At 49.1% G+C, this 21,920-nt stretch overlaps 9 protein-coding genes across 9 annotated transcripts; 4 read left to right on the top strand and 5 right to left on the bottom strand.

The window, feature by feature from the left end:
• Nucleotides 1-6: 6 nt before the first annotated feature.
• PIKA (1-phosphatidylinositol 4-kinase) lies at nt 7-3,314 on the bottom strand. Its single transcript, XM_019128698.1, has one exon. The coding sequence runs from the start codon at nt 3,128-3,130 to the stop codon at nt 71-73; it is 3,060 nt and encodes a 1,019-aa protein (XP_018985567.1). The 5' UTR covers nt 3,131-3,314; the 3' UTR covers nt 7-70.
• Nucleotides 3,315-4,181: 867 nt separating this feature from the next.
• BABINDRAFT_13117 (uncharacterized protein) lies at nt 4,182-5,025 on the bottom strand (the record flags this gene model as incomplete). The annotated part of the gene is made up of 1 exon (XM_019127042.1): nt 4,182-5,025. One exon carries the CDS (start codon nt 5,023-5,025, stop codon nt 4,396-4,398), a length of 630 nt encoding a protein of 209 aa, XP_018985566.1. The 3' UTR covers nt 4,182-4,395.
• Nucleotides 5,026-6,916: 1,891 nt separating this feature from the next.
• On the top strand, nt 6,917-7,933 carry BABINDRAFT_175655 (uncharacterized protein; the record flags this gene model as incomplete). The annotated part of the gene is made up of 1 exon (XM_019130994.1): nt 6,917-7,933. One exon carries the CDS (start codon nt 6,917-6,919, stop codon nt 7,931-7,933), a length of 1,017 nt encoding a protein of 338 aa, XP_018985565.1.
• Nucleotides 7,934-8,212: 279 nt separating this feature from the next.
• BABINDRAFT_161205 (uncharacterized protein) lies at nt 8,213-9,982 on the top strand. Its single transcript, XM_019128697.1, has one exon. The coding sequence runs from the start codon at nt 8,567-8,569 to the stop codon at nt 9,950-9,952; it is 1,386 nt and encodes a 461-aa protein (XP_018985564.1). The 5' UTR covers nt 8,213-8,566; the 3' UTR covers nt 9,953-9,982.
• Nucleotides 9,983-10,572: 590 nt separating this feature from the next.
• Nucleotides 10,573-14,567, top strand: YBL053 (Ybl053p). Its single transcript, XM_019130993.1, has one exon. The coding sequence runs from the start codon at nt 10,725-10,727 to the stop codon at nt 14,457-14,459; it is 3,735 nt and encodes a 1,244-aa protein (XP_018985563.1). The 5' UTR covers nt 10,573-10,724; the 3' UTR covers nt 14,460-14,567.
• An 80-nt stretch (nt 14,568-14,647) lies between these two features.
• ADE17 (bifunctional phosphoribosylaminoimidazolecarboxamide formyltransferase/IMP cyclohydrolase) lies at nt 14,648-16,627 on the bottom strand. The gene has a single exon (XM_019128696.1). The coding sequence runs from the start codon at nt 16,611-16,613 to the stop codon at nt 14,832-14,834; it is 1,782 nt and encodes a 593-aa protein (XP_018985562.1). The 5' UTR covers nt 16,614-16,627; the 3' UTR covers nt 14,648-14,831.
• Nucleotides 16,628-17,323: 696 nt separating this feature from the next.
• On the bottom strand, nt 17,324-17,980 carry BABINDRAFT_130764 (uncharacterized protein). The gene has a single exon (XM_019127037.1). The coding sequence runs from the start codon at nt 17,920-17,922 to the stop codon at nt 17,581-17,583; it is 342 nt and encodes a 113-aa protein (XP_018985561.1). The 5' UTR covers nt 17,923-17,980; the 3' UTR covers nt 17,324-17,580.
• Nucleotides 17,981-18,212: 232 nt separating this feature from the next.
• BABINDRAFT_130761 (uncharacterized protein) lies at nt 18,213-18,619 on the top strand. The gene has a single exon (XM_019127036.1). The coding sequence runs from the start codon at nt 18,337-18,339 to the stop codon at nt 18,538-18,540; it is 204 nt and encodes a 67-aa protein (XP_018985560.1). The 5' UTR covers nt 18,213-18,336; the 3' UTR covers nt 18,541-18,619.
• A 1,913-nt stretch (nt 18,620-20,532) lies between these two features.
• Nucleotides 20,533-21,720, bottom strand: BABINDRAFT_161202 (uncharacterized protein). The gene has a single exon (XM_019128695.1). It carries the CDS (start codon nt 21,571-21,573, stop codon nt 20,590-20,592), a length of 984 nt encoding a protein of 327 aa, XP_018985559.1. The 5' UTR covers nt 21,574-21,720; the 3' UTR covers nt 20,533-20,589.
• Nucleotides 21,721-21,920: the final 200 nt, after the last annotated feature.

Here is a 21,920-nt window from a genome sequence, read left to right as displayed (position 1 = left end):
CAAAAATGTACACATAGCATGTATTGGCATCCTAGCTGTATTTGTTTACAATTCTATTTATATATATTCCTTAGCTGTAGATACCCTGGGTGAGTAACTGGAATTGGTCGTAGAGCTTGGTGTAGTTGCTCCCCATACTCTTGCCAATTAAGTACGAGTCAACAAACGCTCCACGCTGCTGGTCAGTCGCTTCAGACATCAACCGGCTCTTCAACTGGATACTGGTCTGGGCGCCGCGCTTAAAGCACGGCAAAGCGCTGTCCTTCTGCATCAACTCAACCATCGCCACCAAGTCACTAGCGTTCTTACTCAAACAATTGTAGCACTGCTTCACGAGGTCTCTAAACTTGAGGAACGGCGCACCGTTGACACCGCCGAGCAAATCGACGTACTCCCACGGCAACTTGAACGGCGCAGCCTCGAAGCCCATCCCACCCGGCGAGTTGGACAACAAGAACCCAAAGTCGATGTGCATCACGTGGCCCTCGTTGTCGAGCATGATGTTACCGTTGTGTCTGTCCTTGATCTGCAAAACGTAGCAGATGACCGAGTAGGCGGCCAAGCTGTTGGCAAAGTTGTCCTGGGCCCGTCTATAGGCCGAGCTCTTTGGGTCGCCAAACGACTTCTCGAAGTGGTCCTTCAACGTGGCATAGGTGTAGCGCGGATCCCCGCCCTCCTTTACCTTCATCTCGTATAACGTCTTCTTGATGGAGTGGATCGAAAGCGCATCGGTAATGGTCTCTACCAAGCCGTGGTTGGCGCTGGTGATGAGAATCCGCATCTTCTTGGTCCACACCGGCACCTTCTGCTTCTGCCAGATCAAGCTGATCATAGAGATCAACTGGCAGGCAAACGCCTCCTGTGTCAAGTCGTCCCCGTTCTTGACAATCACGGAGCAGAGCTCCCAGTTCTCCAAGTGACCGTACGGCGACGCATTCTTGATCCGTTCGCGCTTCTTCTGCCACGCCTCACCGAGGTAGTTGTTCCCGGTGACCTTCAAATCATTCTCAAGCTTGCGGTTACCAGCTTCCGCGTCCTGCGCCGCCTGATCCGGCGTCATGTGTGCGTTTTCAAATTTGTCCTGGAGCTCCTGCATGCTGGAAATAATCCGGTTCTTGATGGAGGCCGACTGGCTGGAGGAGAGCAGCGCCCCCGAGGCGGACGTTTCGAGCTGCTGTAACATCACGGCCGCAATTCGCATTTGTTCGGCCAAATCCGCAGGATTCGTAGGAGAGGCTGCGCCATAGCTTGCCTTGAACGACAACGCTGACGGACGGGACCCCTCTTCACCAAGGTTTGCCGGCTGCGCCACCTGGCTGGCTTCAAGCATCACCCCCGGGCCCCGGGAGTCTGTGTCCTCGGAAACGCTGTGGAGAGACGCAGAGCGCGAACGGTTGAAGGTTTCAAGGATCTGCCCACTTGGACGCCCGTGCTTGCGCCTGGACTGGTTACTTATCTGAACCACGTTCAAGTCACCCAAGTCGGTCTCAGGGACGGCCCGTTCCGGGGAGTCGAAGCTGAAGTCCACGGACCCGGCTATCGACTCCTGGTCGGCACTCAACGGTGGGTCAGGAGCGGTATTGAGCTTCGACTTCTTTGTAGCAAGGAGTTCCCGCTCGATGATGCGAGCGTTGGCGTCGGACGCCGGGTCGAAGTCAATCTCGTCTGCGAGGTACTCGACCAACAACAAGAACGGCACGCGCTCGGCGGAGTTGAGCACCGCGGCCTCGTTAATGTTGAGCTTCAAGATCTGGTTAAATTTGCCCTTTTTAGTTGAGGACTTGGGCATCAAGACCGGAATGTCCACCTCGGAGGGTAAGTCCTGGTTGAGGATGGACAACTCTGCGCGCAACGTACTGAGGCGGGCTTCACGCGGCACCATCGAGAGGCGGTGCGAGATGTCGTTCAACCGCGAGCAGAACTGGTATTCCTTCTTATAGTAGTTGGTGGTCAAGAAATGAGTCTTGTGCAACGGCGACATCAACGCGGCCGAGATTTGTGCGGACGGCTGGCGGTTCACGCTGTTCGTGCGTGACACGGACAGCGAGTCAGAGGCGTAATCGGAGTACATCGAGCTGATGGAGCGTCTGGAGAGCGACACCGAAGAGGAACTGCGCTTGGACAATTCTGGTAGCGAGTGGAAGCTCTCATTATTCAACTCGGGGGAGGGAAGACTTTCGCTCGAGGCAAGCCCGCCGGTGGAGTTACTGGTGTTGTACAAAGCGCGCGGCTTCTTCGACCTGACAGACGTGTTGATGCTCAAGTTTTCCAACTTCATGTCGAAGGGCACCAAGTCATTGGAATCGGTCTCAAGGGGGGAGGTGGTTTTGGAAGTGGTGGTTTTGGCGAGAGGAGAGGCTGGGGGTGGCGTTTTGCGGTCAGTGACCACATTTGGCGAGGATGCCGAGTGCGGCAAGTCAGGCTTCTCCGTTAGCGTGGCGGTCCTGGCAGCACCCTCCATGGCGAGCTTTTTGTTTTTCAACGTGAGGTTTTTGGTCAACTTCTTCTGGAAGTTTGCAAGTTTGAAGATCATGGACCGCTCCTGCTTCCCCTGGGTCTCAATAAGCGGCTTGGCGTAATCATTGAGGCCCGGCATGGCCACGGCGGCCGCCCCGACCATTGAAGCCATGACCAACGATGGATACAAGTTCTCTCTGATCGGTACGGGCTTGATTGCGGGCGCGGCGTGCTTCATCACCAGGTGGAAGTTATCGTTAAACAACAAATTCTGAAGGCTATTGATCATCTTGCGGGTGATCTGGAAGCTATAGGAGTCGGTGTCAGCAGCGAGCTCGAACAAGTGTGCCTGCAAGTTCCAGAAGCAGAGCATGCTGAAGTGCGGGTACGCCTCGCAGTACTCCAAGATGTACTCCTCCAAGGCGAGCGAATTGGTTTCAATATTCACAAGCAACTGCGTGAACTGCGGAATAAAGAACTCCAACTCCTCGTATGGGTAGCTGCGCAACCGGCGGCACAAGTAGTTGTGGATCCCAATCACGTGTGCATAGCGCTGGAGGTAGTCGACACACGCAAAGATGTCGAACTTGGTCGCGTCGATGACAGGCTTCAACCAGCGGAAGTCCTCGGTCTTCGTCTCGGGTTCGCGGACGGATGTCTTGCGTCTCAACATGGAAAGGTGAGGAGATGAAATGGGGTGTGAGAAAGAGGATTAGGAGGAACTTGGTACCAGCTGGAGTAGGATCAAACGAAGTATCGAAGGAATAATAAATGGTGGATGTGCAAGATCAGTGAAGGTATTTGCAGCTGTTTAGTGGATGCAAATGGAGAGAGCCGGATCAAACCCTGTTGTACCAGAGTCTCTATAGTCTGTTCCGTCAGTGGAGTAGCAGATGCAGAACGTTAGTAGTGGATCTAGGCAAATCTTATAGATCGCAATTGCGGTTTGTAAGTCGTTGCCGCCGAACCCTGCAAAATAAGCCTCCGAGTGGTATTCAAATTTCGAGCCAAGATGCCAACGGCAACGGGCGGTTCGGAGCCCATCGCCACGTGATCCTGTGTCCAGAAAACTCGCAGCACACGCCTGGGGCTTATGTGCCACGCATGCCTTTAGTCCAGGATGCACCAAGCTTGGAATCTATATTTAGTAGGCTGAGCCGAAAGACAGGAAGGTGTGAATGACATGTCGTTAGGAAATGCGATATGATGGATTAAATAGTCCAAGTCTTAAAATTATAAGAGTATATCGACTCAATTTCACAGGATACTAATGAGCCACGTGTGAGTCGAGGTCAGCGGTGGCTTGCACTGGTGGAGAAAAATACAATAGCATGCGGCCTCATCTATGGAAATAGATATGTCAGCACGGCATGACAGGCTAATGGTATTAATATAAACTGAGATTCTACAGAAGCGATCTATACAACGTTAAGGAGATATTATTTTGCCTTTATTTTCCAGGAAAAGACAAGACTGAGGTAAATATTTTTGGTAGTGTTTATTCATATATGGTATAGTCATGCCCAATTCTTATATTATTGCCGTCAGAAATAAAATAAGAGACTAGTCTGGGACTGTACTAACAAACTGAGGGGCCAAATATTGTTCAATCACATTTGTTTACATATATCTAGATTAACTGCCTCACGTCCAAACTTCGATTTACGGGCCTTGACTGGACTATCTGCGTTGAATTCTGACTTGATCCTTGTGCTACAGTTATACTTGCGGTTATGTTTAATTAAATACTAGAGGAATTCATGCGAGCAGTCTCACTCGTCGGTCCATAGAAACAAAAGAAAAAGAAACAAGAGAAACAAAAGAGAAAGAGAAAAAGAAGAGGTTAGGTAATAGAAATAATCGAGAGAGAGAGAAAAGATAAGATAATAGACTATCGGATAATAGAAAAGAACTAACCGGGGATACCGAGCGTTATCCTTACTTCTTTTCACCACCGCTGTTCTCAACAGCATCATTCTCTGGAGTACCATCAGAGTCAGACAAGTCGGAAAAAGATTCATTTCCGTCGGAGTAAATCACATTCACGGATCTCCTGCGGCCGTGCCTACGCAGACAGTCAGCTGGGTTATACGGCGATGGACCAAAGTGGGGTGGAGGTGGCGCGTGGAAACCATAGTGATATGGTGAATAAGGAGGGTGGAACCCGTGGTGGTGTGGCGGACGGGGAGGGCGGAACCCGTAGTGGTGGGAAGGATGTGGCGAAGGAGGGAACGAGAAGTGGTCTTGGCCATAAGAATAATGGTGCAACGGAGAGGATTGGTAAAAGTCATGGCCATAAGGAGCATGTGGCGGGTAATTCAGATGGTGAAAGTGGCGAGAATGGCGATGGGACGAAGGAGGCATATGGTCCGGAGGTGACCCGTGTTGCCTTCTTTCGTGTCTCATGCCCTTTCTCCCTGAATGGCACCGCCTTGGTGGGGCTGAATCATCGTCAGTTCTCTGTGCTCTCCGTTGCAATTCGTTCTCAACTTGTCTCTGCAACGACCTGAGTTCTTTGGTTGAGAAATTGGCAACGTCTGGATTGGAAAACTTTGGGGAGGGAGTCATAACTGTAAGGTGCTATGTAATGTTGTAGGAAACATGAAAGAGTCTGTCGTAATAATGGGAAATGAGCCGGTATTTATAATCGCGGGATTCGTTGCTACAAGTTTTCGTTAACCATACCTGCACCTGCTGCATCTCGGGATTTCAAGAAATGGTGGCGTCAGTTGTTATTGGTGGAATCTTCCGTATCCGGCGTGCATGTGCATGCTCGGGATTCAAATTCCTGTACGCCACCGGGAAACCAGCGGTGCAGGTCATATAGAACCAAGCACCATGCAGATATGTGTGACCAGTGAAAGCATGTATTGTAGGCAATTTCATCCCAGCAATTCCCACATGTGATAGTACTTACCTTTAATCCGCTATGGAAAGTGTCCAGTGCTCTGGAGGTCCAGCCTGCTGTCACCTGTGAGGGATTATTCGTATATAGACTGAAACCTTAAAGAGGCTATCTACGGTTACTAAGCCTTAGTATGCCCCTTCCTGCAGCATGGTGTCCTCCGGCCGGGTCGAGACTCGTGAATTTAATTGGCACAGCCTCGACTGTTTAGTCGACCTTATACGGACGGCTTGTATTGATCGTATAAGTTGACAAGTTTCATGGATTAATTAGCGTAAAACTCACATGCGGAATTAACGGTGTTGATCGGCAAATGCCGCCTATACGGCATATCCCCCTTGGGGAATAACGAGTATCGTAAAAGAGCACACATTAAGGCTCGGAAAAGAATCGGCTGTTAAATACAAGTACGGTGGCATAAATGGTCAGTAGCTATTTGTATATATGAGATTGAAGAGGGACGGGATTCTAATCAGAATTCGGGATAAGGGGGAGGAGATTGTTTGAGGATGACCTCATGTTTAGGGTTTTTCTTTTTCTTTCCGGCGTAGTGGAATGCCGACCATGCGGCAGTACTCGGCGATCAAATTTCGTCACATGGCGAAGCACCGCTTAGAGGTATGCGCGGGATTTTTTCCACTCATGTAGCATCCTATATCACCGGTCGAAAGCCGTAGCGGCGAATGGCAAAAAATTAAATGAGGTAAACTCTGTTAGCGCCGAGAGCTGCAGAGTCGGTACAAAAATTATTTACAACCTGGGAAAAACTTTGCTTGAGCCCCGCCTGGTGTAAAGTTTATTTTTGAAGCGGGGACCTAGAGCGATAATATTTTCTTGATATTTCTGAAATCGTGATAGTCATTTGCGTGACCATCTCTACGAAGACTCGTTACAATTGAGCAGAGGTGAAGCCTGGCAAAATTGACTGCTGTAAAACGCAAGTACACTGCTAGAACTTTGCCAACGTCGCATAACTAACCTTGACATTTTCTCCGCCTAGTTAAAAGGGGTGCAAACATTTGGGACTGTAATTTGTCATTGCATTCTGGAATTTCCTTGGTCTTCGAGCTTCACCCTCAGTGCATATGCATGCCCCACGAACTGTCCCACAGACATGAAACACTTTGTAATCTCTAGCTACTCTATTATAGAACAAAACACGCTACAAGATACCGGGATTTATCTCCATTTATTTCCATTTATGGCGTTTTTGGGGTATACTATACGCCAAGCAGTCTCCCTCATACTATAGTGCTGATAGATACATGTTTGAAGGCAGTGTAGAAACTGTTCAGAAGTGAGGTAGCGTCCACGAACATAAGTAGCAACCCCACCAAATTACTTATATAACCTTACTTCCCCAATCGCCTGGTCTCAATTTTAGTTTCGAATTCGGAAAAATATCTGCTATACCTAAGTAGCTTGTCTCTATTTTTTATGATTGGAATAAAGAAAAATATAGCGGGGGTGGTCAGTGGCTATTCTTACTCGACATCCAATGGAGTAACCTATGTTTTCCAAACACAAATTACGAGCTTGACTATAACAAGTAGCATGGCAACAAAACTCGCATTAATCTCTACTTCCACCTCAAAGACACCAACTATTATTGTCACGTCTTCCGCTACGAGTAGACTCGGTACTTTAAAAAATCCCCTCGCAACCATTGCACTCGTCTCAACCACCACTAGTCATGCAAAACCACCCAGCAGCCTAGCTCAGCAAAGCAGTTCAGCGGGAATGGTTCCCGCTGCCAGGTTCAACACGGGTGGCCAACCTCAACTAATTATCGCCATTGTTATGCCAATTGTTGGGCTATTAGTCTCTTTTGTTGCGTTAGCGAGCTGGTACTACTGGAGAAGGTGGAAACGAAGCCATCCTGGACGACGTCTCTTCTGGGGTAACGATACTCCCGACAAAGGTCTGAATGCAAAGATACAGGAGTATCTAGCCCGGGGACTGGAGGTCGATGCCAAGTGTGTCTTAACCCCCTCCGCCATCCGAGCTCGATGTACCTATCACTTCAGATCGCAGAATGATTTGGCGTCTACAAGTAATGTAAACACTAAATCACCGGACAACCACAATCATTCAAGAAAGGATTTCTCAAACTTTAGTGAAACAGTTCAAATTAAGCTGGGTTATGAGGTGCCGGTGAGATCACGATGGATCTCCACTCCCGTTGAGGCAATAAAAAAACCATGGGAGTCATTCCGGAAAAGCTTTGTGGGAGATATCCGGGATGTAAATCATTCGGACCGTGGTAGCTCGGAGGGAAGTCTAAGCACGGGGAAATCGTCAGTTCCTCCGACATCCTCACCCTCACAACTCTTCAGGGAGGTGACTATTCCTATCAACCTTCGGGTCTTTAAATTGGCAAGGAGCCGCGGTGGAGCCAATAGAGAACCTAAAGGATTTGAAGCCACACAGCCAAAGCCTCTGGTCGATGGGTTGCCCGAAATAAGTCCGGTGACGGGGTTATCTCCTTCTGATCTGAATATACCACTCATTGGTGGAACAATCTTGCCACAGGTTCTCACCTTAGTACAGGCGGATAAACACTCCCCATAATGGTAGGTGCTAGAATAGATTTTTACATTATTTCGTGGTATTCTATTTATGTTTATAGGTAATTATTCTTCCAGCTTCGGACTGTATTGTAATGATCGTGTCCTGATAATTGATTATAGATTTTTGTGTGCGCCTTCAGACACTCTAAAATATTCCTCAATCCCGGAATCCTCCAGTAATTAAATATTTTAATTATCTACTGATTAATGTTAAAACTTCTTTACTCGAAAAATGAAATATTCCACCTATAAATCAAGACCGCTTTTTCCAATACACCTCGTGTGACCAGCATCATGCTTTGTCCGGCACGTGGCCGATACGTACTCGATAATCGCTTAGAGACAGGTAAAGGAACACGATGTTTACATCCACTCGGCCCCTTCCTCAGCCAAAGACAAACAAGTGCGCTCAAAAAGGGAACCTTGAAAGAAAACTGCAAAGTATCTACATCCAGGGATAGTCTCTAGCAGGTTGAAAAACAAACCAGAAACCATATCTCCAGAAACTCCAACCAACTTTCAATCTTCAAACCTTTACTAGACATTTCACGAAAAGCTTGCTATAACTATTGATTTTTTTTGCCCGATGGTGATACAACTTGCTAATTAAAATTTCCAGACCCATTTTTATGAAATGCCCCCACGCTACGCCAACCTACCCCAACAACCCTCCGGTGACTCAACCAATTCCTCCTTCGAGCTCAACTCCCTAAATGCCTCCCTTCTGGAAGACTCGTTGGACTTGCAGGAAGAACTCGGCCTGCCAGAAGCTCCAGACGACCCCAAGTCCACCATGAAGATGGCGTTTATGAACATGGCGAACAGCATCCTCGGCGCGGGGGTGATTGGCCAGCCGTATGCAATCCGCCAGTGCGGAATGGCGGTCGGAGGCCTTATGGTGGTGGTTCTCACGGTAATGATCGACTGGACGCTCCGCCTCATCGTCATCAACGCCAAGCTTTCAGGAACCAACTCCTACCAGGCGACCGTTACCCACTGCTTTGGCCGCACCGGTAACTTGGTGATCCAGCTTGCCCAGGCGCTATTTGCCTACGGTGGCTCCATCGCCTTCTGTGTAATCATCGGTGATACCATCCCGCACGTGCTTCAGTCGTTTGCTGGGGGTCACTACGAGGATAACAAGTTTCTCCACTGGTTATTGGGCCGCAACGTAATCATCTTCGTCTTTACAGCCGGAATCTCCTTCCCCTTGAGTCTAAACCGCGACATCTCCAAGTTAGCCAAGGCCAGCGCCGCAGCACTTGTGGGGATGCTTGTGATTGTGACGATCGTGCTCGTGCGCGGGCCTATGATGGGAGCGGAATATAAAGGCGAGATGGAAGGGGTGTCGAGCTACGTCATCAGCCCTGGTGTTTTCCAGGGTATCAGCGTCATCTCGTTTGCGCTTGTGTGCCATCACAACACCATCTTCATCTACAACTCGCTAAGGCGTCCCACCTTGGACCGCTTCACCACGTTGACCCACATTAGCTGCTTCGTGTCGATGGTTGTCGTCGCGGTGATGGGGTTGGGCGGCTTTTTAGTCTTCAAGGACAAGACCAAGGCTAACATCCTCAATAACTTTCCGAAGCACGATTTGACTGTGAACATTGCCAGGTTGTGCTTCGGGATGAACATGCTCACGACCTTTCCGCTCGAGATCTTTGTCGCCAGAGAGGTAATCAAAGACTTTATCAACCCTGACCCCCAACAGCAGCTTTCCAAGCGCAACCACTTTATCATCACCACCTTGTTGGTGTTCAGCACCATGGGGATTTCGCTCATGACGTGCAACTTGGGTGCAATTTTGGAGCTTGTGGGCTCTACATCCGCCTGTATCATGGCGTATATTCTCCCTCCGCTTTGCTTCTTGAAGATGACCGCGCTGGAAAAGACCTGGTCACAGCGTGCCCCCAGCATCGCCTGTGTTGCCTTCGGTGTGGCCGTAATGATCATCAGCTCCACCCAGACCATCGTAAAGGCCATCAACAGCGAGGGCAGTGCCCACTGTAACGTCTAAGTTATATTAATAGATTAAATTGTTAGGAAATTGGTTATAGCCTGTAATTGTCTTTGTGTAGCCATATCTGATGGACAATAATGTTGGAGTGGACAGGTTTTGAGCACGTATCCATGCTTTTACAGTTTACTGAATGGTCTTGTGTCCATTATTCATTCCAAGGCACATCTGCGAGCTTGCATTCTGTGATTAGCTTATTTTAAAGGCAAACATAATATCGTGTGTTTTCAAGTCCAGTCTATTCGACTTCTAATTAGCGTGGTTTGGGAATCAAATAGCCAACCAACGCTAGGCTTTTACAACCGGAATTTCCTCCCTCGGTATGCGGTGCATACTGTATTGAGGGTAATGGCACATTTTTGTAAGACATAAAACAGCTATCTGGCTATGGAGAAATCGATTGAAAAACGTCCAAACAAAAAAAGATCGAATAAATCGTGGTAATGACGTAATTTAAATTTAAATTTCCCCAATTATTAGCCTCAGTTTAGCATGATTCTAAACATACCAGCCCTGTCCTTTTTGGTTCCCCAACACCGACGCGTCACGTATCGCGAAATAACGCGTCTTTTTCCAAAGTTTTCACGCATCAACATTCTACATTGCAAACCTCGTCTTCTCCTAACCCTCCCAGATTGCGCTCCGTATCTACCCTGTTCAGGTCATTCACCGCCATTCAGATTACAATACCATTTTCATTAGTGTTCTCTCGCCAATCCTACTCTCCTATAACCTTACATCCATAGTATCTACCTCCCTACCCGGTATCCCGATGACTGACGTTTTACCCCCGGATAGAATCTCTCTCCTCACGGAGCAGATGGCAACCCAGACCAACGGTAGCCGCGTGTCGATGCGCACCGCAACCATCCTCAAGGCGCATATTTCCGTTCTTACGTCCGCGCTCGGGGGCCCCGACCATACCTCGCCCCTCCACCCGCCCCCCTACAAGCTCGGTGACGACGCGTGGGCGTGCTTGAAGGACTTGAAGCGATGGTTGATCACCGTTGATCAGGACAAAAAAAAGTACGACGTCGCCAACGCGTGTGCGGAAACGGGTTTGGTATTGAACGACTTGTGCACGATTCTCGCGACATGGGAGCTCGAGAGCGATGCCGCGCGCGGCGCGCCGCGCATGATCATGAATCGCCCGCCGTCGCTCATGAACAAGATCGCGCTCTTGTGTCTCGAGTTGTTTGTCCAGCTCACCTGGCCTGTTGATATCATCAAAGGGGAGTCGTCACGCAACCAGGCAAAACACTCGGTCAACATCCAGAAGCACCAGTTGTTGTACAAGCAGAAGGCGTTGCACTACGCTGGCGGCAAGGTCCTCAGGGCCGCGATTCGCCTCGCGATCCCGGCCATCTCCAAGGATAAGACACAACGCGATGCTAAAGACAACGCAATCTTGAGTCTCGTGGTGTATTTTTTTCGCAACTTGGTTGAGATCCGTCCGCTCCCGTTGACCAAGCTTCAAGGCCTGAGTGCACGCGCAAGCATCCAGAACAGCGTCGACCTGCATGTCAACGGTGAAATTGGCTTGGACGCGACGGTACGCGCGTTCGCCAACAATCAGGTACTCCCATTCTTGATGACGATGACCAGCTTGCTCGGCGACGAGTTCAACATCAAGGACTTGGAGTGGCTATGCTTCGAGACAATCACGGGGTTGGTGAAGTACGTAACGCCTGAGACGTTGTACCCGCGCGTGGCACCGTCTGTGCCTCGTCCCAGCCACGAACTCGCGTCTGCGGCGGGTCTCGGGCTAAGCGACTTACTCCAGCGTGAGAAGCACTTGCAGCAGCAGATGAAGCTTAACTCGTCCACGCGCCACGCCAACTTCGGTACGCTTCTTTCGTACCAGACGACCGCCCAGCGCTACACGGTTTCGGGGCAACAAGGCTTGCACAACGACCGTGAGGTGCTCGCGAAACTCGATGCGTCCAAAAAGTCGTTCAAAGCCGTGCGCGACATCTCGGCCGCCGCGGCAGAATGCGACAAGTACGTCGTGTCAAGCGCTGCGTTGGATGCGGGAAACACCGCGGTCTTGCGCGCGTTCGTGGATGACATTTTCAGCGACACGTTTAATAATCTAGTGCATTTGGTGACGGGCTCGTTGACGGCAGGGTTTGAGTCTGTGTTGATGCGCGACAAGGCGATGTTTTGCCAGTTTTTCAGTTGGTTCTTGCGCGCGCACCGCGCAAAGATCGAGCAGCGCGCGCAAAGTGATGGGCCGTCTGACTCGGATGCCGATGCATTCGACATGATCCAGTCTGCACTCACCAATGAGTGCTTCATCATCCTCAAAAAGTTGCTCCGCGAACACGAGGCGCTCCGTACCTGGAGCATGGTTCACGTTTCCCTCGCCTGCCTCTCTGAATACCTCCTGACCGTCCACCTCATGACGGTCTCCTCGCCCTACGCCGCGCACGCACTCGCGCTCAACATCTACGACGACCCGTTCATCCTCGACCTTATCGTCCGGTTGACAAAACAAGCGTCCAGCGGGATCCGTGGGGTGTCGCACCTCTACATGGGAACCGCCGTCGAGTGCAGCTACTGGTTCCTCCGCGTGCTCGAGACGTGCGCGCGGCAGGACATGAAGTTGACCGTGCGCGCGCGGAGGAAGAAGCCAGAGGACGGGGATAATTCCGATGATGAGGGACCAACGAAGTCCCTTCTTGACTTCCAAAAGTACGAAAGTGCGTTCATCTCTGTGGATATGATCCTGACTCACGTGGCGTTCCTCGCACGCTTCGCGGACCTCTCGTGCCACCAGACGCGTTGCGTGCTCAAGTACTTCCATCGGGTATTTGTGAAGAACAACCAACACGCGTTGATGTTCCGGATCGACTTGATGCGGTTACTTCAGGAAATGATGACCAAAGTGGAGGGCGAGGTGCTCCAGGAGCTTCGCAACTTTGCCAAATTCTACACCAAGACGTTGGTGAAGGTGTTGGAAGCGCGCCCGACGTTGTTTGTGGAGTTGTTGTTTAGCAAAAAGACAAGGAATGTATGCTATTACTTGGATACGGGGGAAAAAATGGCCGAACGGGCAAAGAAGGCACGATATGAGAGCGATGATGAGGTCTTTGCAGCGGAAGAGCTCGAGTATGTGAAGGACCATGGGTATGAGGAGAAGGTGGCAATCGTGGTGGCCGCGATGATCGATGATGAGGATGATGGAATCGTCAGATTTGTTTCTGCACAATTAGCAGAAATTATTAGGAGACGAAAGGCCTGGGAGGATAGACAGGATGCAGAGGAGATGGCTGCGCTTGCTAGAGATGAAGGGATGGGTGCCCCTGAAGCTTCCGAGAGAAAGCAATCCCCTCCCAATGAAGCCATCACCACTCCAGACCCCTCTCTTCGCAACTCGCTTCTTCTCCACGGCTACCTCCGTCTTCTTCTCAAAACCATCGGGTTTGAGCTTGCGCGCGCACAGGGGGAGCAGACGCTTGTGCTCGCGGACGTGGAGACGGCGCACCTCGAACTCTCGCGCGAGTATGTTGAAAAGTACTTGGTGACGCCTGTGGATCTTGGTGGGAAAGAGGCTGCCCAGTGTATCAGAACGGCTGATGAGGGCGACTTTTTCCACAAAAGAAGCAGAAGTGATGGTGAGGAAATTGCGTTTGAGGTGCGCAGAAAACGTGTCAGAGGCGTGCCAGAAGAAGAGGTGGACGATTTGGAAGCGATGGAGAACCGCCTTGGGATGCCCAGGGGGCTTGCGCGCAAGAAGAGTAAGAAACCAGCGCGTGTGCGCGCGGATAGGACCAAAAAAAGGTCCAAGGCATCGGTCGAAACCCACCGGTCGTTCAAATCCTCCGCCTTTGTCCACGACTCAGACGACGAAGACGACACCGAGGAGTCACGCGCGTTCTTTGCGCTCGAGGAGCGCTTGCGCCAGGTCGTTGTGACGTCCGCGGACACCGGCGGCTTAACCGGTGCTGCCTTAGCCGAGTTCATTCTGCGCTGGGACACCCTCACCAGAATGAGCCACCAGGAGCCCGAACCACACGTTCAGAAAGCAGTTGCTAAGGCCAAATCGTCGTTGTTTGTTGAAAGTGACGAGGAGGAAGAGGGGCCGGAACGAGTGCCAGATGTGGTCAGAGCACGGCGGCACGCGTTCTCATCGGATGAAGAGGTGGAAGAGTCGGAGTGGGAAAGCGATGCTGAGATGGATGCCGCGATTGATGCGGCCATTGCGGCCGTGGATGCCGCGCCGGTTACGACGGCGGTGCGGCAATTTGAGTCAGACCCCGAGTCTGAGAGTGAAGAAGGAGAAAACGATACGGAAAATGAGATTGAAGTTGCCGCTGAAGAAGTCGCTGCTGGAGAAGTTGCTGCTGGAGAAGTTGCTTCTGAATCAGATGTGGAATCCTCCCAGGATAACTTTAGAGATGCCTACAGCGAGGCTGAAGTGAACGCAGAGACTGGCGATCAGGAAACCACCCCAGCTATGAGATCCAGACGCAAGCAGGTGATCTATGAGTCAGACGATGAGTAAACGTATATTGTATCGTAAAATTCAAATTCACAAGCTGGGATTGGTATCCTCCGTGATGCACGTAGCGGCGTAGTATTTCTACCATAAATCAAATTGATAAAAATCCAGTGGCTTAATCCAAGCAGACACATTCGCCCTTACATCTGCACTTGATATACCCATAGGCACGTAACGTTCTTTGGCTTCCTCGTGCCAGTTACACTCTGTTATTTTACAGTAAATTAATCTTTAAATAAGCACAAAAAGTACAAAAAGGATAGCGTGCGTCTGAGTAGAATCAATCCCCCAGGGCACTGGTATCGGATAGCTGAGAGTTGCGTCGCTCGGTTTCTGGCTGTTATTGACCCCGCGGCGTGCGCTCCCACGCTCGATTTAGTGGTGGAACAATCTAATCTCATTCTCCACAAAGATCATATTCTTCGCATCCACCACCTTGATCACCTCCTTGTCCATCACAGACCCCAATGGCGCGCAGATCACCTTAACCCCCGACTCGGCACATCTGTATGGATTGTCTGGGAATGGGAAGAACGCGTCAGAAGAGCAAACCACATCGGTCAACTGGCTCAACCACGCCTTCTTCTCCTGGATGGTCAACAACGCTGGGACAGCGCCTTCAGCGAACTTGGACTCCCACTCGTCACGACCCGGACCCGCCTCTGGAACTTGGTTGGTAACAAACAAGTCAATCACGTTGGCCTTGTCCTGGCGCTTGGTGCCCTTTCTCCACTGGAATTCCAACACCCTTGGGTGGTGTCTCAACCACCAGTTGTCGGCCTTGTCACCAGCGAGTCTGGTACAGTGGATACGGGACTGCTGGCCGGCACCCAAACCGATAACCATACCTCTGGTGGCGTAGGCGACGGAGTTAGACTGGGTGTACTTCAACGCAATAGTCGCGATCGCAAGATCGATCTTGTGCTGCTCGGTCAACGCGGTGGAAGCCGAGGCAATGTTGTTGAAGGACTTGGCTGGGTGGATGATGGCATCGTTACGCTTCTGCTGCAAGGTGATGCCGTAGACGGTACGGGACTCCACGGCCTCTGGCTCGAAGTCAGGGTCGATCTGGAGCACACAGTACTTGCCGCCCTTCTTCTTGGTCAAAAGGGCAAGAGCGTCGGCTTCGTAGCCTGGAGCGATCACACCGTCAGAAACCTCCTTAGAGATGATCTGCGCGGTTGAAAGATCCACCACGTTGGAGAGTGCAATAAAGTCGCCGAAAGAGGACATTCTGTCGGCACCGCGGGCACGGGCATAGGCGTTGGCCAAAGGCGAGAGGTTCTCAATGTCTTCCACAAAGTAGATCTTCTTCTCAAGATCCGAAAGTGGCAAACCGACGGCCACACCAGCCGGCGAAACGTGCTTGAACGAGGCAGCGGCAGGCAACTTCACGGCAGCGGACAACTCCTTGACCAATGGCCACGAGTTGAGCGCGTCCAACAAGTTAATGTAGCCTGGGGAGCCATTAAGTACCTTGAACGGAAGCTTCTCGGCGTTGGCAATGAAAGCCTGGGCTGGCTTCTGGTGCGGGTTGCAGCCGTATCTCAACGGCAACTGCTTGGTGGATTCCGAGTACTGCTTGCGGAAGTAGTCGGCAATGGCGGTGTCGTAATCGGCAGTGTGTTCAAAGGCCTTGAGTGCAAACTTGTTGCGGGCCTCCTGGGAGATGCCACCGGTGGCAAGCTCCTCGAGGAAGACACAGTAGTCGTTAGGGTCGGAAAGAATGGTGACACGGCCGTGGTTCTTCGCAGCGGCACGCAAAAGCGTCACACCGCCGATATCGATCTCCTCGACGGCTTCGTCGATGGTCACGCCGATCTGGGCAATCGTCTGCTTGAATGGGTACAAGTTGCACACCACAAAGTCGACCTTGGAGATGTTCTGCTGAGCGAGGTCCTCCTCATCCGAGGCGAGGTTACGGGCGAGGATACCGCCGTGCACAGCGGGGTGGAGCGTCTTGACACGGCCGCCGAGCATTTCCGGCGCGTTGGTGATGGTTGAAACGTCCTCCACGGCGAAGCCGGCCTCGTTTAACATGCGGGAGGTACCTCCGGAAGCAAGGAGACGGACGTTGGCGGCAACAAGACCCTTGGCAAGGTCAAGGAGCCCAGTCTTGTCGTAGACAGAGAGAATGGCGGTGGCAGAGTATGACATGGTTGGTGGCTAAGCAAAACTGAGTGCAAAAGAGTGGCGCGCCAGCGCTATATATAGCAAAGCGCGATAATTAATTGGGCGTACTTTGCGGGAAGGAGTCAATTTTTCAATTCTCACGTGATCTTATACACCGGACCGAGGGGTAACCGCAGGGGATTATAACTAGAGTCTATCCAGAGGGCACCTGATTGGTCATTATTCCTCCTATATAGCACCTACAAAATGTTTGTACCGATGGATCTTGTTTCGGTTTTACTAGGTGTGGAAGGGTGCTGTGTTCCTTTGTGGTGGCGTACTCTCCGAGTTCACTGGGCAATTGGTGGTGCCCCGTGAAATGAGCTGATTGATTAGGAGCGTGCAGGAGATTGACTCTGGGGGAAGATTGGCTAGGGGTCCAACGGGAGAGGTCGAAAGGATAAGGTTGACGTTATTAGCGTGTTCTTCTAGTTGCATACTGTGATTTGATAAATAAGCAAATATATGGTATTTGAATGTGTTTTGTGGAATAATAAGGTACCGTGGAGAACCGTGGAGCAGTTGTGGTAGTCGTACCACCTTGTGCTTATTTAAGTCAGTTATCTAAGAAGCAGGTGCAGGGGTGGTTAGTTATCTACTGGATAAGCATTTAACAGAAACTATGATAAAAAATGTTAAAGACCTGGCCGCTCCTGAACTTGAATCACCACTCGTGGTTCAATTCATCTTGGATAGTGACGTAGCTTCGCTCGTTTTGGTGGTGCGCACTCGCTGAACTCGTGCTAGAGAATCTGTTCTGATAAGTGTTAACACTTCCTGGTGGTCACACGCAGTCCTTCTGTTAATTTTTAGCAATCTGCTGCTAAATAGTGTTGGTGTTCATAGCAATAAGTAATCAATGGTTACTGGTTATAATAATTTACTTGTCCCTTGGTAAGGTAGCAAAGTCTTGAATATGTAAATAGAGTGTGTATATCCGTTAGTTCCAGTATTAAGAATAAATTAAGGGAATCATATGCCTTTTTATAGGCAGTTGGTTCTTCCAGTAGCTGTTTTTGATTATCACAGTCACTTCTAAGTCATCATTTGACAACCTGGTTGAGTCAGTCTGAGATTTCTTCTGACATTTGCACGACCCCGTGACTTCAACACGTTCAGGGACAGGTTTCACAAATAAGTAGTCGCGGATCTTATTAATAATTTTTGTAACTGGGATAACAAAAAGCAAGAAAAAGAACAAAGGCCAAAGAGCTTCATGTACGATTGCGTTTATAATACCAGTTGTGGCTTGAAAATAGTAGATGTATGTGTCGTCAGGAAGAGGTACTAGCATGATGCATAATTATTTTCGCTCTCGACTAGAAACGATTAAGGAGGGTTCCACTCCTTAAATAGAAAACGGACCTCCCTTAATTTGTGAGTTTGACCCAATTTACGCATACGTTTCGTGTATGTATGAGCACATGCTCCCTCTTATGATAACAAATGGTCATTCATAATTTAAGCCGCAGCAAGTCCATAACATCACTCTATCATTAGCTCGATGCTGCATGGGGTTTGTGGCATCATCTTAATATCAGGGGGCCATCCCCATAAGCATCACCTCATACTTGACTTTTGTTCGAAACTCTAGTCGCGACTGGCAGGGCGCTCTAAATCCTCCCCGGATGTTTTCTAGCGTATCCCTGATAGATAGTTCGGGGGGTCGTGAATCAAACATCTTGAGGGTCCGAGTTCATGGCTTAGGATGACGAGTTATCCTGGACAAGATCTACACTTAGTGAGTCCCTTCCTTCATACCTTTTACATGTATTACAAGCCTCGTTTTATAACCTTTGATACACAATTAGACGAAGCTCTGCGTGAACAAAAAATATGTCGTGTGCTCCGCCGCTCCGTATTATGCAAGGCATTGACTAAGAAGAAAGTATACGGAACTCGGCTCGTTTGACCTGGAGGGCTTAAACGATGGTCCATGTACCAGACCAAGACCGCACTGTATAGTGCACAACACTGCACGCTCCTGAGTGCCAATTACTGGCAAATTATCATTGCTTGTTTAAGCATGTTAGGCCTCCCCAAATAAAGTACACCAAAAGCTAGATATCCTAACACCAAGTAAATATCTCGCTTATCCGTCGAGGGGTATTACGTACCTCTGACAGCAGAAACTGAGTAGGCTCTTTTTCGTCGAAAAAAGGCGGATATGCGACAGTAGCAACTAAGCATTGATGCTGGATGTTTCCTATTTCAGAAACCGGGGTACCGCATGGGCATGTGTTATCTAATACTGTAGGGAATGATACCAGGTATAAGCGGTAGTTTTTAATCTGCGAGCTGCTAAGACCCATTGCAAAAAACTGCGGAATAGGTCCATAACCCCGACACCCGGGCCCTTATCTTTGTTGTTAAGCGTAGCTCCTGGGCCAAACCTTGTATGGCGTAATATGAATGTCTACGCGCCCTGCAGCTCACACCAGCACAACTGCAGGTCAAGGACCCAGGTATTTGATAGTGCCAGGGATACGCTGGATGATGTCCAAAGTGGGCTCAGAGCGCTGCTCTTAGGGTCTCGAAGATAAGCAAGATAAGAGAAGGTGTTCGTAGAAACGGTCTCAAAGTAGTGTGAAGACGATGCCACGAGCCCATATGGCGTCATGCTGATGAGAGGATGATATCATAAGCTCATAAGGCTTATAATGAGGGTAAGTGTGCTATTGCTAAGCCAATCGTTTCGGCTAGCGCAATTTTCAGTCGGATTAATGTGGGGGGCCGCGCAATTATATGGTAAGGCATGTGCTATTGCAGAGATGATATATATTCGTAAAATGGAACATGTTCGCAAATCAGGACGATGTCGCGTTTTACTTACGGGGTCTAATCCTCCTTGGTAGTTTTTGGTTCTTAGTGGAAAACTCTGAATATCGATGCGGACTTTGGTAAAAAGACCTACTCATGTCATCGATGCCTAACCAGAGTTAGAGAGGTGTCTCCGAGGTTGTATGTGGCACGGTGTATGGTTAATAGGATTTAGGTAGTGAATATCAGAACCTGCCCTCTAACACAAGCGTTTCTATTTCAGAGGATTAAATGAGGAAGTGATTTCTCACTTTTAGTATATTCTCTTAGTTTAATATCGTCTAGCTGTTGTGGATTATTAGTCATATCTTATGGATAGAATGGCTGATTATACCCCTCGGACTGGAAACCCAGCCGACACTGGAAGCCTAAAATGCCTCTTTATAGCGGTGACTACCCATGGTGTTAATTTTCCCATCGTATCTACAGAGTAAAGCCTTAATAAGTTTTCCTTAGTAAAACTTCAAAATTTCAGCCCTAACAGGATCTTACATCGGTTAGTGAGGACTTCTGACGATGGATACCCCTATTGTGTTTGCGGATATCATAACAGGGGCCTGGGGGTTTTCTATATGTTTTCTACGTAATCACGGATATGAATGGCTAATTACCTTGATCAGGTCTGTGAACGAGTGGAATCAGTGGTGCCGGGATAGGAAAATAAAATAGGATAGATATATTATATATACTGTTACGGTGAGTGTATTTCCTTGAATAGAAAACAAGCCTATCCTATATCACTATCGTGCTCCTATTTACAAACTGAGTGGTCTCAACAGCGCCAGATACAAAGCCACGAAAAACGCCCCGTATTTTAAGTCTGCTGGTATATACCAATATGTAGCTTCAAACTGAACTATATATTTTGTTAGCTTTTTAGGGACCATTGACTTTGATAATAATTTGGACATTACTAAGTGTAGACGAAAAACGGCTCTAGGATAAATCTACTCTTCTAGGTCTAAATAATATTATACAAACATCTGAAATCCTAACAGTGGTCTCATTTAAGCCCTAGACTCCAAGGTTTCAAAACTTTGTTCTTTTACTCGATATCTACTCTTCTCTTTTTGAAAAATTTCATCGAGAATCAAGAGATTGGTCCAATCACTGCGCCTTTCATACGTACTTCGTTTCTATATTATCTAGAAAGCCGGTCTAACGCCTGGTTGTTTACCTCTATACAGTTAGAAACAGCCTCCGTATCATCTTCAATAACCCGCAAGAGAACATTTTGACGGTCAATAGTTCTCGAGATTGTCGTAGCTCTGGTTTTTAAATTCCCCACAAGCTCCCCGATCGTCCCCAAATTCCTATTAATCTCCCTTTCCACAGGAATGTCCTCTATTTCAATATACCTGCCGAACGGTAATGGTATTATATCTTCAAAGTACCCCTTGCCCTTACCTTGATTGATTAACTCCATTTTTACACGAGAGGGCGATCCCGGATCTTTGTATTTCTCACGTCTCTGTTTTGTTCCTTCTTCGTGCTGTTGAATCAGCTTGGCCTCCTGTTTTCTTCTCCGGGACGAAGTGAACGGGTTGGGTACAAAAGGTGCAACCATGCCACCGGTGTATCGCTCCATCTGCTTGATATGACCCTTCGAGGCGAAAGTATTCGCATTTAACCGACTGAAGCATCCTTCCATATCACCCATCTGCTCACCCTGTTGCCGCATCACATCAAGCGATTTATCGGCTGAAAGCATGGCGTCGGTGCTTAGTTGGATCATGTTACGGGTGGAGTGAAGCGTTTCTCGTCGCGTGGCTCTCGTTTCCTGTTTGATGCGCTCTATGTCTTCTTCCAGGTCAGATTGCGGGAGATTTTCTACACTCGTGTAGGTTTCAAGGATGGGATGGGATGGGTTAGAAAACGGATATTTTAATGCAAAAGGATGGGAAGTATCCTTTGGAGAAGTGGTGGAGATAATATGATGGTAATCTTGCCCCGGGTTTCCATCCAACGTATAAGGGGGCAAGCTATCAGCTGTAGTCGTAGCATTAACAGTGGAAGCTTCTATCCCCCGCGGCATCCAATATCTTTGAAAGTGCATTCTCGAGGCCTGTTCTCTGGAAGAACTTTTCGGGTCTGAACCTCCCTTATAGAACTTTCTTAGTCCCATAATATATGCATGGATGTTTCTTACCAGCTGTATTTTTCAACGTCGGCTTGAGCGATAGAATAGATCCCGATTGATATATCTAGCTTTATCTTGTCTCTGACAAGCCATATATTAACGGGGACACACGACTGCAATATTCACGGCATATGAGCCAATTAGCCCTGGTGTCGTACGGTATTTAGTGCCCCTCAGCTCGAGCGGAGCCGCAACGGCGTAAATTGTATCTAAATCTCTGGTTTTGTGGGAGCACACACAGAAGGAGCTGATACTATCAAAGGCATATGCGGCTCGGTTCCTTGTGAGCGAAGATGTCAGTCCCACATCAAGTAGATGGTATTGGAAACTAA

This window comes from Babjeviella inositovora (genome assembly GCF_001661335.1).
Source record: "Babjeviella inositovora NRRL Y-12698 unplaced genomic scaffold BABINscaffold_5, whole genome shotgun sequence".
NCBI lineage: Eukaryota > Fungi > Ascomycota > Pichiomycetes > Serinales > Babjeviella > Babjeviella inositovora.
Note: the sequence above shows the minus strand (reverse complement) of the source record. Positions and strands in the feature narration are given on the sequence as shown.

Bases quoted from the DNA above. Each gene is read 5' to 3' on its own strand.
- BABINDRAFT_161202 (XM_019128695.1), bottom strand. From the start codon at position 21,573: ATGGGACTAAGAAAGTTCTATAAGGGAGGTTCAGACCCGAAAAGTTCT.
- BABINDRAFT_130764 (XM_019127037.1), bottom strand. From the start codon at position 17,922: ATGCTAGTACCTCTTCCTGACGACACATACATCTACTATTTTCAAGCC.
- BABINDRAFT_130761 (XM_019127036.1), top strand. From the start codon at position 18,337: ATGACGAGTTATCCTGGACAAGATCTACACTTAGTGAGTCCCTTCCTT.
- BABINDRAFT_161205 (XM_019128697.1), top strand. From the start codon at position 8,567: ATGCCCCCACGCTACGCCAACCTACCCCAACAACCCTCCGGTGACTCA.
- PIKA (XM_019128698.1), bottom strand. From the start codon at position 3,130: ATGTTGAGACGCAAGACATCCGTCCGCGAACCCGAGACGAAGACCGAG.
- YBL053 (XM_019130993.1), top strand. From the start codon at position 10,725: ATGACTGACGTTTTACCCCCGGATAGAATCTCTCTCCTCACGGAGCAG.
- ADE17 (XM_019128696.1), bottom strand. From the start codon at position 16,613: ATGTCATACTCTGCCACCGCCATTCTCTCTGTCTACGACAAGACTGGG.